The sequence below is a fragment of the Pseudophryne corroboree genome, chromosome 2, assembly GCF_028390025.1.
Source record: "Pseudophryne corroboree isolate aPseCor3 chromosome 2, aPseCor3.hap2, whole genome shotgun sequence".
Lineage (NCBI taxonomy): Eukaryota > Metazoa > Chordata > Amphibia > Anura > Myobatrachidae > Pseudophryne > Pseudophryne corroboree.
Genome location: NC_086445.1, coordinates 856,309,493 through 856,327,758, shown reverse-complemented (window position 1 = coordinate 856,327,758; position 18,266 = coordinate 856,309,493). Strand labels below are relative to the sequence as shown.

The 18,266-nt window shown below is 42.7% G+C and overlaps 1 protein-coding gene across 1 annotated transcript in view; it reads left to right on the top strand.

The window, feature by feature from the left end:
- The window catches only part of LOC135049869 (transient receptor potential cation channel subfamily V member 3-like), a 112,447-nt gene that overhangs the window by 26,372 nt on the left and 67,809 nt on the right, over positions 1 to 18,266 (top strand). Inside the window, exons 4-5 of the mRNA XM_063955817.1 lie at positions 2,818 to 2,994; positions 14,810 to 14,950. Of these exons, the coding sequence (XP_063811887.1) occupies positions 2,818 to 2,994; positions 14,810 to 14,950 (318 nt within the window). The remainder of the gene's footprint in view (positions 1 to 2,817; positions 2,995 to 14,809; positions 14,951 to 18,266) is intronic.

Sequence of the window (18,266 nt, the reverse complement as noted above, 5' to 3'; positions counted from 1 at the left end):
GCCTGGGAGAATGTAAATTCGTTAACACTAAAGAATGGTTGGCATAAGTTGTGGCCTGCCATGGTGTTTGAAAATGCACCTGATGAAGATCCCAGTATTGCCTTCACAGGATTCCGTGTAGCAAATGATGATGAATGTGTTCTTGAGTTACTTGAATATGCAAAAACTTGTACTGCAACTGCTGCCAACAACCTATCAAGTAGGCTGAACGAAGAAAATCTGGCAGAGTGGATGGAGGTTGACGTTGAAACACCTGTTGTGCGTCACTGTAATGACTCTGAAATTATAGATATGGTTTTGAATCCTGCAAAAATCACTGAAAGTGACGATGGTGACAGTGAAGACGAAAATGTTATTGAAATCCCCACTGGTATTGACAAGCTGATTGAGATGATAAGTGAGCTAATCAAAGGACTAGAACAACGTAACTTTGTGACAGAACAAGAGCTAATGCATTTTCACTTGATGAAAGAAAAACTGTACAGGGAAAGGTCAAAACTTATGAAACAACCTCGCCTTGATGTCATGTTTAAGAAGCTATGCAAGAATGTGCCTAAGAGCAGTACCTGTTCTCTAGCATCTCCAATTCCTCCAAGTTCTAGATCAGGTCCCTGTTCCCCAGACATCCCATGTGCAACTGTCCCACCTGACATACTTCTTCAAGACCACGCTGATGATTAGGTTGTAGTGGGAGTTGGACTGTGGAAGGTTTAGAGTTGGGCTGTGGAAGGTATAGGGTAGGTTGTTGGGCTGTGGAAGTTATAGGGTAGGTTGTAATAGGAGTTGGGCTGTGGAAGGTTTAGAGTTGGGCTGTGGAAGGTATAGGGTAGGTTGTTGGGCTGTGGAAGTTATAGGGTAGGTTGTAATAGGAGTTGGGCTGTGGAAGGTTTAGAGTTGGGCTGTGGAAGGTTTAGAGTTGGGCTGTGGAAGGTTTAGAGTTGGGCTGTGGAAGGTATAGGGTAGGTTGTTGGGCTGTGGAAGTTATAGGGTAGGTTGTAATAGGAGTTGGGCTGTGGAAGATTTAGAGTTGGGCTGTGGAAGGTTTAGAGTTGGGCTGTGGAAGGTTTAGAGTTGGGCTGTGGAAGGTATAGGGTAGGTTGTTGGGCTGTGGAAGTTATAGGGTAGGTTGTAATAGGAGTTGGGCTGTGGAAGATTTAGAGTTGGGCTGTGGAAGGTTTAGAGTTGGGCTGTGGAAGGTATAGGGTAGGTTGTTGGGCTGTGGAAGTTATAGGGTAGGTTGTAATAGGAGTTGGGCTGTGGAAGATTTAGAGTTGGGCTGTGGAAGGTTTAGAGTTGGGCTGTGGAAGGTTTAGAGTTGGGCTGTGGAAGGTATAGGGTAGGTTGTTGGGCTGTGGAAGGTATAGGGTAGGTTGTTGGGCTGTGGAAGTTATAGGGTAGGTTGTAATAGGAGTTGGGCTGTGGAAGGTTTAGAGTTGGGCTGTGGAAGGTTTAGAGTTGGGCTGTGGAAGGTATAGGGTAGGTTGTTGGGCTGTGGAAGTTATAGGGTAGGTTGTAATAGGAGTTGGGCTGTGGAAGATTTAGAGTTGGGCTGTGGAAGATTTAGAGTTGGGCTGTGGAAGGTTTAGAGTTGGGCTGTGGAAGGTTTAGAGTTGGGCTGTGGAAGGTATAGGGTAGGTTGTTGGGCTGTGGAAGGTATAGGGTAGGTTGTTGGGCTGTGGAAGTTATAGGGTAGGTTGTAATAGGAGTTGGGCTGTGGAAGGTTTAGAGTTGGGCTGTGGAAGGTTTAGAGTTGGGCTGTGGAAGGTTTAGAGTTGGGCTGTGGAAGGTATAGGGTAGGTTGTTGGGCTGTGGAAGTTATAGGGTAGGTTGTAATAGGAGTTGGGCTGTGGAAGGTTTAGAGTTGGGCTGTGGAAGGTTTAGAGTTGGGCTGTGGAAGGTATAGGGTAGGTTGTTGGGCTGTGGAAGGTTTAGAGTTGGGCTGTGGAAGGTATAGGGTAGGTTGTAGTGGGAGTTGGGCTGTGGGAGGGTAAGAGTTAGTGTCATTTTGCATGAGGTTTAGTACTTTCCTTGTAGTTACTGTTTCACTTACTGTTAATGGTTGTTCAAAACGAACCTGATACCTGTTTTGCTTATAAACAGTTTTGCATACACTACTGTGTTTATTCATTCATTAATATTATACTGTAGCATATATTTGACTATTTATTGCTTTAGAAATGTTCTGAAGGTGCAAAATTAGTTTCCACCGTTAATCCGGCAAAATCGATAATCCGGCACGGCACTGGAACCGAGGATGCCGGAAAATCGGTGGTGTACCTGTACCATCATAATTGGCTGAACAATATATCCTTGTGCCAAATTAAAAGGCTGCAGAAAATTGTTCATAAATGCCAATCCTTGAAAATCAAGTGCTAGAAATGAGTGGTAGATTCTTGAAGAAAGGGTATAGTGTTAAATCTATCAATAAAGCCAAAATAAAATTGGAAGCGAGCAATAGGTAATATCTTTGTAAAAGAGAAAAGGATTATATGAAAAAAAAAACCTGCAACAAATTTGATTGGGAATTCATAACCCAATATGGGTCTTATCACAGGAGGGTAAAAAAGTTATAAAACAGAACTGGAGGATAAAACTTAAAAAAATATCTCCTAGAAAAGTCTGTCTGTATTTGTATGAAAGCACCTTCACTAAAGGATAAATTGGTTAGGAACTGCCAACCATATCTAAATCAGTCCCCATATGTGTACAACTTGGTTTTGCAGATCTATAACTTTGTATACTTTAGCTCTTAAATGACAAAAAAAAAACAATTTTGCACTGACCACAAATAAAAACTTATAGTATGCTGTATTTCAGATTTTCTTATGCACAAACTAACATACAAGGACACAGGAAAAACCTGCCTGATGAAAGCATTACTGAACATCAATGAAAGCACTCTTGAAATAGTGTGTATTCTGCTAACATATGCTGAGGAGAATAGATTCTTGGAACAATTAATTAATGCTGAATATACTGAAGAAAATTACAAAGGTAATTTGCATTCTAGATAAAATGATTATGGCTGATCATTTTCTGGGGAAAATATTGTTTTACAAGTATAGATGTGTACACTTGCATCTAGCCCCCCTGCATGTTAAACAGCCCTTCTAGTCATGCCATGCCATGCCATGACTTGGTAATTCTGAGCTTATTTTTGTGTCACTTTTTCCATTAAAATGCATCTTATTCACAAAACAGCTATATCTGCATATGAAATTCTATGCTACAGTGTTTTCCTAAAAAACCACTGTAACGTAGCATTTTGTATGCAGATACAGGCACTGACACAGACAGACTATAGGCAAGCCACATATCAGAGTCTGCTTGTCAGAGTCTGCTTGTGCATTTTAATCACATAGCAATGCAAATAAGATGCATTTTCGAAAAAAAATGCCCAACGCTAACTGAGTTGCACAGGACCGATCAAGTCACTCACACCAGTCATCTCCCGCTGCATGGCAAATTGAAGCAGATGTATAAGAACACATCTGTAAATCATTGATCCATAAAGAATAACAAACAGGCAGATACGTGGTACTCTTGGTTCTGACTGGTATAAAAAAAAACACCCACTGCAAAAGCTTCAATGATTGGTCGCTTATTAAATAATAGAGATGAGTATGGACCATCGTATTTTAATTTTGCCAAAACCACCATCAGTGTTTTTGTTTTTGGCAAAGTCATCCTCAAGTGTTTTGGTTCTGATTCAGATTTGGTTTTGGTCTAGGATTTCTTGAAAATTGATTAAAAGCAGCTAAAATTATGTAATTTTGGACCTATTTTTGTTCCAACAGTAATATTACCATCAATAGCATTAATTTCCAGTAATTTCCAGTTAATTTAGACCACCTCACAATATTGTTCACCAATATTGGCCAAGGGTGCAGCAACCTGGCTGACTAACCTAAGCGACAGAGAAGCGGCACAAACATGCAGCAGTTTAAAAATATATAGCACATCTATGAAACATTGCAACACAACAATGGCAGCAGACAGGTTGGCAGTTTATTAATCTGTACAACCAAGGGGGGCCTGGCTTGGGTGCATGCTGGAGTGGATGTGTTTTGGAAGAGCTCCCCTGTCTGCAGCCCTTTAAGAAACCATTTCCCTGCTGCTAATCTTCACGGGTGGTCGGCATTTCCAGCACCCAGACCGCTGTGCTGGCCATCATTGGCCGGTCCCCAGGTGACTTTTCCTGACGAGGCCTACCCACATCCCTGGAGCCGTGGCCTTGATTACATGGTGGGGTCTGTGACGGAGGTCCCGGCCATCGCAAGTCCTCCGGCGGCTGCCCGCACTATTCCTGGTGGAGGTGCCTTCCTCCCACTCAGGGGCTCTACCGCTGTGCCATACTCCCTGCACCCTTGGTCCTCTAGAATTGATACAACTGCCTCATTACATACATACATACATACATACATACAAACATACATGTTTCTAAATAAGCAGCTGGAGATAATGCCTCTTTCCACACCTTCTATATGCAACTAGGCCGAGTGACCCAGGCCTATTTGCCCTAGTGTGATCCTGATAAGTAACCTCTCCACAGGTCTCACCATCACCTGCCCCAGCTCATGAATAAGGATTTCATTTTGGAAGACTTCACAGATTAAGACAACCTCTATACAGCAGAGATCATCATTACTGCTGACGCTCTCTGGTGTGACTCTGCTGGTCGGGTCTTGCCTCCTTATTCTAACATCTAGTGCATATACTTCAATGTTTGTGAGCACTTTATAACTGTTGTACATACTTTTTCTTTGTTCACGTGGCATTTCACATATTGACTATTCTTGTCAATTATTTTACTATTTTTTCTCACCACTAGATGGTCTTCTAATCTTATTTTTGGGAAATTGCTCTCTTTCAAGATGTAAGAATTTTTGAGCCACCATCATTTTATATTGACTGGGCTTACAGCATTTTTGTGGGAGAATCTGCATCTGATTCCGTCATGGATAAATTTGTTGCCTGAGCTACTCCTAAAGTTCAACGGACTACAGGGGTAGTGGCAAGAAGGGGGATACAACCATTGATACTGCTGATGACACAGACCACACTACTACTGCAGGATCCCCACTGCATCCACTCTCCTATAATGAAATAGTCTGGACTATAAGAGAAACCATTGAACTTCTCCTGGAGAAGCAAGTGGATAAATTTCTGTGTGCAGTAGCTAATTTAAAATCTCAAATGACTTCCATCTCCCGCCAAGTTTCTGCACATGAAAACTGGATCTGCTTTAATTTCCATGAAATTTTAGAATTAAAGCAATAGGTCTCTGACTTGTTATCCACCCAAACCACCTTATTGTCTAAAATCGATTATCTCGAGAACAGATCCAAATGTAAAAATTGCGGATTATGGGGGTAATTCTGAGTTGATTGCAGCAGCAAGTTTGTTAGCAATTGAGCAAAACCATGCGCACTGCAGGGGGGGGCAGATATAACATTTGCAGAGAGAGTTAGATTTGGGTGGGTTATTTTGTTTCTGTGCAGGGTAAATACTGGCTGCATTATTTTTACACTGCAATTTAGATTTCAGTTTGAACACGCCACACCCAAATCTAACTCTCTCTGCACAAGTTATATCTGTCCCCCCTGCAGTGCACATGGTTTTGCCCAACTGCTAACAAATTTGATACTGCGATCAACTCAGAATTAGGCCCTATGAGGGTTTTGCAAACCAAAAAAGTTAGCAATTGGGCAAAACCATGTTGCACTGCAGACGTAACATGTGTAGAGAGATTTAGATAGTAGATATAGTTGGTAGGTATTGAAATTCAAAATACACAGAGAACAAATCCAGCTCTTCAGGGTTTGTGATTTGGTTTTGGATCTGGGACTCCGTTCGTGTTTTGGATCTGGATTGGTATTGCCAAAACCACCCTTTCGGGTTTTGGTCTTGGATCTGGATTTTTCTTTTAAAACAAAACATCAAAACCGCTAAAATCACAGAATTTGGGTTTTGTGTTTTTCGATCCTACAGTATTATTAACCTCAATAACATTCATTTCCAGTCTATTCTGAACACCTCACACCTCACAATATTGTTTTTAGGCCAAAAGGTTGCACCGAGGTAGCTGGATGACTAAGCTAAGCGACACATGTGGGCGGCACAAACACGTGGCCCAACTAGGAGTGGCACTGCAGTGACAGAATGGCAGTTTTAAAAACTAGGTCCCAAAAAGCACATAATGCAAAGGGGGGAAAAAGAGGTGCAAAATGGTATTGTCCTTGGTCCCTCCCACCCTTATGTTGTTTAAACAAGACATGCACAGTTTAATAAACCCATCATTTCAGCGACAGGTGGTACCCCTGGAAAAAGCTTGCCAAGTTCTCCGAATCATAGCTAGCTACACACATACCACCTCCATATTTGATGATTTTTCACATTATGAGAAGAGGCAAGAGGAAGAGGACAGTGTCAAGAAGGTGATAAAAAATTAGAGAGTCACATGCAATCAGGAACAACACACAGGCTTTCCCCTCCACTCCTATATTGGTGTGGAACAGAAAGGACTTTAACCAAGCAAATATATAATGACCACATTACTGGACAAACTGAAAAACTAGGGGCCACAGCCTCTGAATTTGTACCCCCTTCTTCAGGAATTATGATAATCTCGGATTTAATGCTGGGATGCAAATAAACTGGTGTATACCACAGGATCAAGATTGGATATTTTCCGTTCCACGGAGTCTGGAGACTTATTTTGTGAAAATCTCGTGGGTTTCTTTTTTTTCCATTTTTTAATTGCATTTGTATTTACAGATGCCTTATTTTGGGTTTTCACAGCTCCCAGTTACATGCATGTGAGCATACCTGTGTGTCCCAGTTACACGCATGTGAGCATACCTGTCAGTAGCGGCTCTTGCCACGGGCAAGCAGGACTTTTGCCCGGGGTGCCGCTGTCCCAAGGGTGCCGCCGTCGTGGCAAGAGCCGCTACTGTGTCCAGATGGCGGCGGCAGTACTGTGTCCAGACAGGGATTGCAGCGGTGGTGGTTAGGAAAAGGTCCTATCCGCGAAGGGAAACTAGACACGCAGTGAGGTAGCGTCTAGTTTCCCTTAGTGGAGAGGACCTTTCCCTGCTACTGGAGCCTGCCGTGCGGTGTGCATGATGTCATTGCGCACCGCACGGCAGTTTAGGACAGTGATAGACGATAGGGGTCATAATTGACCTCTAGTGTCTATGCGCTCCTATGGATCCGAGGAGCAGCACCAGCGGCGGAAGACAGACGGCAAAAGTGGTCGGGAAACAGGAACGGGGCTGGTGAGTATTCTTGATTTTTTTTTTTACTAGGGGCACAGCTACTGGTGGGCAGAGTAATGGGGGCACAACAGCTACTGGGGCACAACAGCTACTGGGGGCAAAACTAATGAGGGTGCAGTACTGGGGGCACAGCTGCAGGGAGCACAACAACTAATGGGGGCACAACTAATGAGGGCGCAGTACTGAGGGCAAAACTACTGGGGGCACAGCTGCAGGGGGCACAACAGCTACTGGGGGCACAACTAATGTGGGCACAACTACTGAGGGCACAGTACTGGGCGGCACAGCAGCTACTGGGGGCACAACAGCTACTGGAGACACAACTGCTGAGGGTGCAGTACTGGGGGCACAACAGCTACTGAGGCACAACAGCTATTCGGGGGAAAACAACAGGGAGCAAAACTGACCATGCCCCTTCCCTGTGAAGCCACGCCCCTATTTCTAATTTTTTTATTTATTTATTTTCTTTTCTTTTTTGGGGGGGGGGGGCACCAAAAGAAACTTTCACCCTGGGAGCCACAAGGTCTAGAACCGGCTCTGATACCTGTGTGTCTTGTTTATTTTTTTCATATTTTATTTTTAAATAAAGCAGCCCCTTAGATGTTTTAGCAGCCCCTCGTGAGCCCCCACAGCAGCCACAGATCGGGCAAGTTGAGTTTGGGTGGGTTCAGTACTGTACTAAGCAGGACTGTGCAGTGATATTTTTTATTATTGAGCCCCTGCTCTCATGGAGGTTACCACTCTAGTCCAAAACTAATTTTATATTACAAGTAGGACTGTTGGAGGAAGCAATGCTAACCTCTGTGCCAAAAGCATGCCTCAGCCTGGCAAACCAGACATCTTCCTGGCTGTACGCCTTCATGAGAGTCCATACTGGGCCCTTATTCAGTAACTGTTTGTGCCTCACAGGAGCTGCTGGCCCATCTAGTGCTGCAGTGCAATGGAAAGCGGATGCAATGCAAGATCACAGAAACTCTGTTCTTCTAACACTGCAAGGTCTTGCGATAGCCCTACGCAGCCCTTAAATTGTACAATTTTTAAGGAGAAAAGATTTACAAAATAAAGGAAAAGAACCCTGTACAACAATTGCGCATCTAAATAATAAAAAATGTGGAACATTAATACAGGTTGAGTATCCCATATCCAAATATTCCGAAATACGGAATATTCCGAAATACGGAACTTTGAGTAGGACCGAGATAGTGAAACCTTTGTTTTATGATGGCTCATTGTACACTAACTTTGTTTAATACACAAAGTTATTAAAAATATTGTATTTAATGACCTTCAGGCTGTGTGTATAAGGTGTATTTGAAACATTAATAAATTGTGTGTATGTACACAAACTTTGTTTAATGCACAAAGTTATTAAAAATATTGGCTAAAATTACCTTCGATTAAATGCATTCTGTGCTTAGACTTGGGTCCTATCGCCATGATATCTCATTATGGTATGCAATTATTCCTAAATACGGAATAATCCGATATCCAAAATACTTTTGGTCCCAAGCATTTTGGATATGGTATACCCAACCTGTAAAAAAATCAAAATTAAGATTGACGAATTGGAGCCATTAATTTGAGTTCCTAACATGAAATAATTGAGAAGAACCTCACTAATGCTGGGTACACAGTGCACACTAGAAGATATATATATATATATATATATATATATAAAACTAGAGATGAGTGGGTTCAGACAGGGCACCCCTGGAATTATACGGCAGCGCCTCTGGACTTATACAACATAGGCAGCACACCTGGGCTGGGAGGGCAGCACCTTTGGAATGATGTGGCATACAAAGAAAAGACGTGCAAAATAGAATTGTCCTTGGCCCTCCCACACACCCTTATGTTGTATAAACAGGGCATGCACACTTTAACAAACCAATCATTTCAGCAACAGTGTCTGCCACATGACTGTGGCTGAAATGATTGGTTTGTTTGGGCCCCCACCAAAAAAGAAGCAAATAATGTATCTTTGCACAAACTGGCTCTACAGAGGCAAGATGTCTTCCTCATCCTCATCCTCTGATCCTCATTTCCTTCAGTGTTTACATCCTCATCCTCACAGAGAAATAATTCCACACCGAAGAGGTGGCTTTTTTGGTATTTTGCCCAGGCATGACAATGGGCTTTTTCAGCCCATGGCCAACAACTGTCTCCACTGGTGCCTTATTTAAACAAACCACATCACCATCAGAATCCTCATCATCAACTTCCTCCTCAGCGCCAGCTGCACCAATATCCTCCCCATCCTGGTGTACTTCTACAGTGACATTCTCAATCTCAATATCAGCAACTGGACTGGCGGAGCTCCTCCCATACAGTCTTGGGAAGGTCAGGCCTAGACATTGCAACCGTGGACACACTTGAACTCTCCTTGGGAATTTGTGATATCTCTGAATGTAGTTGTTTTTTCCTGTGCTTTAACAAGCTTTATTTTAAAAAAATCTTCGAGATGGAGGAGGGCTTCCATCTTCATGAGAAGCTGAACCACCAGTCACGAACATAGGCCAAGGCCTTAACCTTTCCTTGCCACTTCGTATCGTGAATGGCATATTGCCAATTTTAAGTTTTTTTATCAGATAATTTATTTTTATTTTCTTTTTTTGTCAATATTTGCTTCTTCGATTTTACATGCCCTCTATGACATTTTTGCATCGTCAATGTCATGACTGGTGGCAGCAGCAGCTTCAGCACTAGTACTAGGAACTGGTTCCTGATCTTCCACTATTTTTTTTCCTCCAAATTTTTGTTCTCCGTTTCACAGGACAGCACCCCTTTATTATTACAGCACACAGAACAGAGCCCCTTTATTTTCTCAGCACCCCTATATTTTAACAACACCCCTGTATTTTTACAGCTTAGAAGACAGGGCCAGTGTATCTTTATTTAAACAGCAGCCCTGTATTTTTTACAGCATAAAGGACAGAACCAACACCTCTGTATTTTTACAGCATACAGTACAGGGCCAGTGTACCTTTATTTATACAACACCCCTATATTTTTTACAGCATACAGGACAGAACCAGCACCCCTGTATTTTCACAGCACCCCTGTAATTTTACAGCATACAAGACAGGGCCAGTGTACCTTTATTTATACAACACCCCTGTATTTTTTACAGCATACAGGACAGAACCAGCACCCCTGTATTCTTGCAGCATACAGGACAGGGCCAGCACCCCTGTATTTTAACAACACCCCTGTAATTTGACAGCATACAAGATAGGGCCAGTGTACCTTTATTTATACAACACTCCCATATTTTTTACCACATACAGGACAGAACCAGCACCCCTGTTATTTTACAGCATACAAGACACAGTGTACCTTTATTTATACAACACCCCTGTATTTTTTACAGCATACAGGACAGAACCAGCACCCCTGTATTTTCACAGCATCTTTAATTTATACAGCATGCAGGACAGGGCCAGCACCCCTGTATTTTAACAACACCCTGTAATTTTACAGCAGAAAAGTTAGGGCCAGTGTACCTTTACAACACCCCTGTATTTTTTACAGCATACAGGACAGTGCCCCTGTACAGCACAGTGACAGGACAGCAACACCCATATACAGCACCCCTAACAGCACAGGACACCACAGTGACAGGACAGCACCCCTAACAGCACAGAGGACAGCACCCCTGAAGAGCACACACTGACCCCATCCGACGCCACCAACCACAGAGAGACAGAAGTATATCTCCCTCACTCTCCAAGTCCAGCATGAAAATGGCGGCGACACGCGGCTCCTTATATGGAATCCAAAACCCACGAGAATCTGACAGTGGGATGATGATGTTTTGCCTCATTCTGTGATCTAAGTCTGGCGGGAAGTCCCGAGCCGGACTCTGCTCCCAGCTCGGATCGTGAAGTTTGGAGGGGGGGGGGGTGTTCGGATCTCTGAGATCTGAACCCGCTCATCTCTAGTATTTTGTAATAATTATTATAGGTGAAAACTAGAGAATTTTTGTTTCAAAAGATTAGCTATATTTTGTCTATATATTATTCTCCTATGGTCTGTCCTGTATCCAACATGCATGCACAGTAGGTGATTGGGCATGCCTTGCCCTTCTAATGGCTCCCACTCAGGGCCGGCTCTAGGCATGTTCGAATAGAGCGACCGCGCAGGGCGCCACCCTTAATGGGCGCCGCGCGCTGGTGCCGCCATATTTGAAGCTGGAGCCGGCCCTGTGTGTTCAGCATTGGCCCATCCTGTCCGTGTGTGCGCTATGCGTGCTGCGCGGCGCCAGTGTCTAACGTCAGACGCCGGCACCGCGCAACGCGCATAGCGCACACAAGTGGCCGCCCGCCCACCCGGACCCGGACCCGCACCCGCACCCTCACTCGGCCGGCCGCCCGCCCGCCTGCACTCCCGTTCTCAGACAGCAGTACTCCTCCCCCTCTCAGCACCGCAGGTATTTGGGGGGGCACATTTATGGATCGCACTGTGGGGGCATTTATCTGGCACTGTGGGGGCATTTCTGGCACACTGGGGGCATTTCTGGCTCTGTGGGGGCATATCTGGCACTGAGGGGGCATTTCTGGCTCTGTGGGGGCATTTCTGGCTCTGTGGGGGCATATCTGGCACTGTTGGGGCATTTATCTGGCACTGTGGGGGCATTTATCTGGCACTGTGGGGACATTTCTGGCACACTGGGGGCATTTCTGGCACTGTGGGGGCATATCTGGCACTGTGGGGGCATATCTGGCACTGTGGGAGGCATTTCTGGCTCTGTGGGGGATATCTGGCACTGTGGGGGCATTTATGTATCTGGCATTGTGGGGGCATATCTGGCACTGTGGGGGCATATCTGGCACACTGGGGGCATATCTGGCACACTGGGGGCATTTATCTGGCACTGTGGGGGCATTTCTGGCACACTGGGGGCATTTCTGGCTCTGTGGGGGCATATCTGGCACTGTGGGGGGGGGGCATTTCTGGCTCTGTGGGGGCATATCTGGCACTGTGGGGGCATATCTGGCACTGTGGGGGCATTTATGTATCTTGCATTGTGGGGGCATATCTGGCACTGTAGGGGCATATCTGGCACACTAGGGGCATTTATATGGCACTGTGGGGGCATTTATCTGGCACTGTTGGGGCATTTCTGGCACACTGGGGGCATTTCTGGCTCTGTGGGGGCATATCTGGCACTGTGGGGGGCATTTATGGCTCTGTGGGGGCATATCTGGCTCTGTGGGGGCATATCTAGCACTGTGGGGGCATATCTGGCACTGTGGGGGCATTTATGTATCTGGCATTGTGGGGGCATATCTGGCACTGTGGGGGCATATCTGGCACACTGGGGGCATATCTGGCACTGTGGGGGCATTTATCTGGCACTGTGGGGGCATTTATCTGGCACTGTGGGGGCATTTATCTGGCACTGTGGGGACATTTATCTGGCACTGTGGGCATTTATCTGGCACTGTGGGGGCATTTATCTGGCACTGTGGGGGTATTTATCTGGCACTGTGGGGGCATTTATCTGGCACTGTGGGGGGCATTTATCTGGCACTGTGGGGGCATTTATCTGGCACTGGGGGCATTTATCTGGCACTGTGGGGACATTTATCTGGCACTGGGGGCATTTATCTGGCACTGTGGGGACATTTATCTGGCACTGTGGGGACATTTATCTGGCACTGTGGGCATTTATCTGGCACTGTGGGCATTTATCTGGCACTGTGGGGGCATTTATCTGGCACTGTGGGGGCTTTTATCTGGCACTGGGGGCATTTATGTAGCACTGTGGGGTCATATCTGGCACTGTGGGGGCATTTATCTGGCACTGTGGGGGCATTTATCTAGCACTGTGGGGGCTTTTCTGTATCTGGCACTGTGGGGGCTTTTCTGTATCTGGCACTGTGGGGGCTTTTCTGTATCTACATATCTGGCACTGTGTGGCCATTTATGTATCTGGCATTGCTGGGGGGCATGTCATGTGTTGCTGGCACTGCTGGGGGGCATGTCATGTGTAGCTGGCACGGCTGGAGAGCATATCATGTAGTGTTCCCGCTAGGCGTCTGTGGCTAGGCAATGTGTCTAACGTGCTCTGCCTGGCGCAAAGCGTCTAGGAGGTTCTACCTGGTGCAGTGTGTATTAACTGCACTACTGTGTGGTGTAATGCGAATTGCCACTATTATGTGGCCACGCACCTTCCCCACGAAGCAACGCCCCTAAATTTTTGCTGCGTGCCTTCGGCGCGCACTGTCCATGCTTTACCGTATAGGTAGATGAGCAACAAGCATTACAGTATGTACATCATTTTGCCCTCCTAACTTAAAAATGTGCCCTCCCTGCCCTAAAAAGTGAACACTATCGTGTAGCTGGCACTGCTGGGGGGCATATTGTGTGTAGCTGGCACTGCTGGGGGGCATATCATGTCTATCTGGCACTGCACATTGTGTATCTGGCACTATACTGGAGACATTATGTGTATCTGACACTATACTGGAGACATTGTGTGTAAGGAACACTACTGTGGCTGTTATGTGTAAGGCTGCTAATTGTGTGCGTAGAGGGGGTGTGAAAACATATTTATTTATAGTCTAATAATATGAAGTTATGATGCCACGCCAACTTTCCAAGAGGCCACGCCCACTTTTCCTGGAGTCTCCACCATCAAAGGGACTACTCAACCCTTCATGTCTAGACACCACAGAAACAGAATACAGATAGCGCTGGCAGACTAATTACAAATATATATTTTTTTTATTTCATTTTTAACACTGGTTTACTTTAAAATATGAAAGATTAGTGCCTCCATATAAACCTTTATAGCTAGTTTTCACAATTAGTTTCCCAATGGCACATAGTTTAATAAACCATTAATCTACACACATCAATACAGACACACAGATTTCTCTTATTAAATTCTTTAGACAGTACTTTGCAGCTAAGCTCAATTATATACTTTGTATCCACATATAGCTAGATACCAGGTGTTGATACTTTAGCACATTGTTGCCACAGAATTTCCTGTAACAGATATTTGATACTCTGTTGATATTTGAAAGTCTGTATCCAGAGAAAAAAAAGATGTTTAAATATTTCAGCAGCTGTGTCGTTTTTGCAGATATTCTATTACGTTTTTTCTGCCAAGCATTGAAGTGTTAATAGTCATATAAAACTCACAGCAGTTTCTTGGCAGACTTCTTTTTATGAAAAGCAATTGCTGCATAACATGGCCATGTTAATAGATATATGTATATTACCACATCCTCCCTCTGGGTCTGTATACAATTACTTATCTCCCGGGTCTGGTGTTCTAAACCTTTAAATGAGCCTTATCTGGAGGTTTGGTGGATATTCCCGGTAGTGAGGCAGGTTGCTTCTACGTAGCTCACCAGCAAGGTTTCAGGATACTGTTTAAAAGACGCATTTCCCCGCCTGTATAATGTATCAGCGGCTTCCTTAGTCAGTTCTAGTGTATCGTATAATGATGTATTGCCATGCAGAATTACACTATATAAATACGAATAAGATTAATGAGTGATTTTTATTGTTTTATTCAGGTCAAACCGCATTACATATAGCAATTGAAAGACGACAAACTGACATTGTAAAGTGCTTAATCGACAAAGGTGCTAAAGTAAATGTATGTGCCCGTGGTCATTTCTTCAGTCCTAAAACCAAGAACAAAGGGTTTTATTTTGGCAAGTATATAATTCCATTATATCCTAACAGGATTTTTATATCAAAAACTTTATTTTACATTGTCTACCGTAATACAAGTAATCAAAAATAATACACACACACTTTACACTCCATTCCATCTCTCTGCACTAATAAACTGTCACAGAGCCTGATTAACAAAAGGGCAGCTGGGGTGGGCACCCAGGAACTCCCAAACACTGAGGGGCTCCCACACATAGCTACATCATCAGCATGGGGAGCACTGTGGCACAGATAAATAGGGGATTCTGTGTGGCATAATGTGAACTGGGGGTACTACAGTATGTTTAACACAATTGTGGTGCTGAGAGTATTTATACATTATACTTTTTAATAACATCATCAGTACATCTTATTGGAGCAGCTATCAACCTCACAAATGCAGTATAAATTATATATTAAATAATTTAGCTTAATTTTATTAATACTGCTGCTATGCACAGCTATATTGCACATCCTAGTAGGGAAAAATTATCAGATATTTTCACAATAGACAAACCACCACTTGAACCTAATACTCAGGAGGAGGGATTTTGTGCACAGTTTCTAAAAATAGAAAAAGATTACCAGCAAGAAATAAAATATTGGTAGGAGGTTACAACCCTTACCAAATATTTAGAAATGGGATTTATCCCTAGAAGCCTTTGCATACAAAAAAAATCCCAGTTTTGAACCAATAGACCCCAGTTTTTTCACAAAATGGAATCATATACTGGACAGTTGCTCACATAGTCTCATGTCCCTAATAATAGAGGATAGGAAAAGATCATTAGAAATTTTGAGTGCAAAAATCCAAACAACCAACAAAAAATTTGAAACATTAAAAAACATGCCAGACTACATCAACTTAATGAAAATGACTAATTAAAAATTAAAAAAAATGGAGGAAGACATAATTCAACAACAACAAAGAACAATTTTTAGAGATTATCAAGAAAAAACATATTACACGAAAACTGAAAGAAGGAAAAATGGCAACCCTCCTCATCAAGCTAATAAAGGGCTGAGACAAACAGAGAACCAGAAACCACAACAGAGAAACAGTAAAAACACACCATACATATCACAATTTAAAAAGAGTAATCAAAATGGAAGAAATGAAAGAAAACCTCTAATACAAGAACAACCGTGAACACCATATCAAAGAACAAATTATCTTCCCTACAATCCAAGAAATTTTCACTATGATCAAAAGAAAAATAAACAATGGAGAATGACTCCTTAAATCAAGGCAGAGAAACTGCAAGAAAAGAAGAAAGACTAGAATATCAGGCTCTTATGAAAAACATAGAAACTAACAAAAAAGGAAATATGTCCATCTCCAAATATGGAAAAAGATTGCTTACACAAGAGGAAGATGATCAGGATGAGGATTTTTTAGGAGAGCTGTTGGAGGTCCCAGAACCTCCTGAATGGAAACGAACCTCATGGGAACCGAAAACTAAAATATTGGCCCTTTCACCAGGAGAAGGGGGGGTCAGGGGTGGGAAGAAAATCCGCAACAAAAGAATAACATCAGAGAAAACAACAAATTTGGAGGAAGAAGGAATATATAATTTGAGTAAAAAGAAACTATCCACCCATCACATGTCATTACTTAGAAAAGGACTAACATTTTATCCACACTCGAAGGCAAATCATTTTGATATATACATAGATGTTCATAAATTCATATGAACTTATGCATCAGGAAGTTCTTCGCGCAGAGATCAAATGACATACCAACATTGAACCAGCCAAATCAATTTGTACATAGTCAATTAAAATTGTCATCAACATTTTTTCCTGCTCACGTAAAAGGTCCCCATATAGAGACTTTTCAGTGACTGATAGATAAGGATATCTGCAACGTTTCAACGAACACAAAAAAGAAATACAATCTCACAAAGGAAGAAAACCAAGCCCTACAAGAACTTAAGAAAGATAAGTCCATTGTTTTGAACCCTGCAGATAAAGGTAGAGGCCTGGTGATAATGGAAAAAGAACATTACCAGAGAGAGGTTTCCAACCTACTATCTGATGTTGACACTTACACAATTCTCCAAGGTGACCCAATGGAAACTACTGGAACTTCTAGAAGAAGGCTTGGAAATTGGAATCTTAACAGAAAAAGAAAAGGAATTTATATACATAGAACATCCCAAAATCCCCACGTTTTATCAGCTCCCGAAACTACATAAGGATTTAATTAATCCACCAGGATGTCCTATAGTTTTGGGAATCGGTTCATTATCATCGCATCTATCACAATATGTGGACACTTTTCTGAATGGTCTAGTTCAAGAACAGAAAAGTTATTTGAAAGACACTTTACACGTCCTACAAACAATAGAGACCATAGAATGGCAAGACAACTACATTTTGTGTACCTGTGATGTTTGATCTCTATACATGTGTATAAATCATGACATCGGATGTGAAACAAGTAGGTTTTTTCTTTCAAATAATACACGGTTGCCTAATGCGCAGATGTATTTTCTCATTAGTTGTATACAATACATACTCAATAAGAACTACTTATGGGATCAGGATGTATTTTACAATCAAATAAAAGGAACCGCAATGGGTTCCTCCTTCGCACCTAGTTACACAAATCTATTTGTGGCTAGGTGAGAGGAAGAAAATATTTGGAATGATGACCCATTTGGAAAACATGTAAGTACATGGAAAAGGTATATTGATGACTTCCTAACCGTCTGGAAAGGCCCGGAACTGACACTCAGAGACTTTCTGCTGTATATGAATAACAACAAAGACGGTTTAGAATTCACGTCTACAACTAGCAAACAGATGGTAGTTTATCTGGACTTAGAAATTTTCATACAGGACAATAAATTGAATACAAGAAACCACATTAAGAAGGTTAGTGGTAACAACATGTTAAACCGTACAAGCAACCACCATAAAAATTGGCTCCAGAACATCCCAGGAGGCCAATTTAGGCATCTCAAATGTAACTGTACACAAGAAGATACATTCCACCAACAATGTGTCAACATGAGAGACCAATTTGTAGACAAAGGATACAAAGCAGCAGAATTAAATAAAGAAATTGAAAAAATAGCAGCCATGGATAGAAAAAGTATGATTCAGTATAACCAGAAACCAACCAACAGTAACTACAATACAGCATTTATCACTCAGTTTAATAGTCAACATTATCAATTGGAAAATATTTTATGAAAACACTGGCATGTCTTATTATTGGATAAACAATTGATCCCTCACATCAAAGAAAAACCTCAAATAATTTATTAAAAAAGTGAAAAATGTTAAAAAAAATTAGTTCAAAGTTAT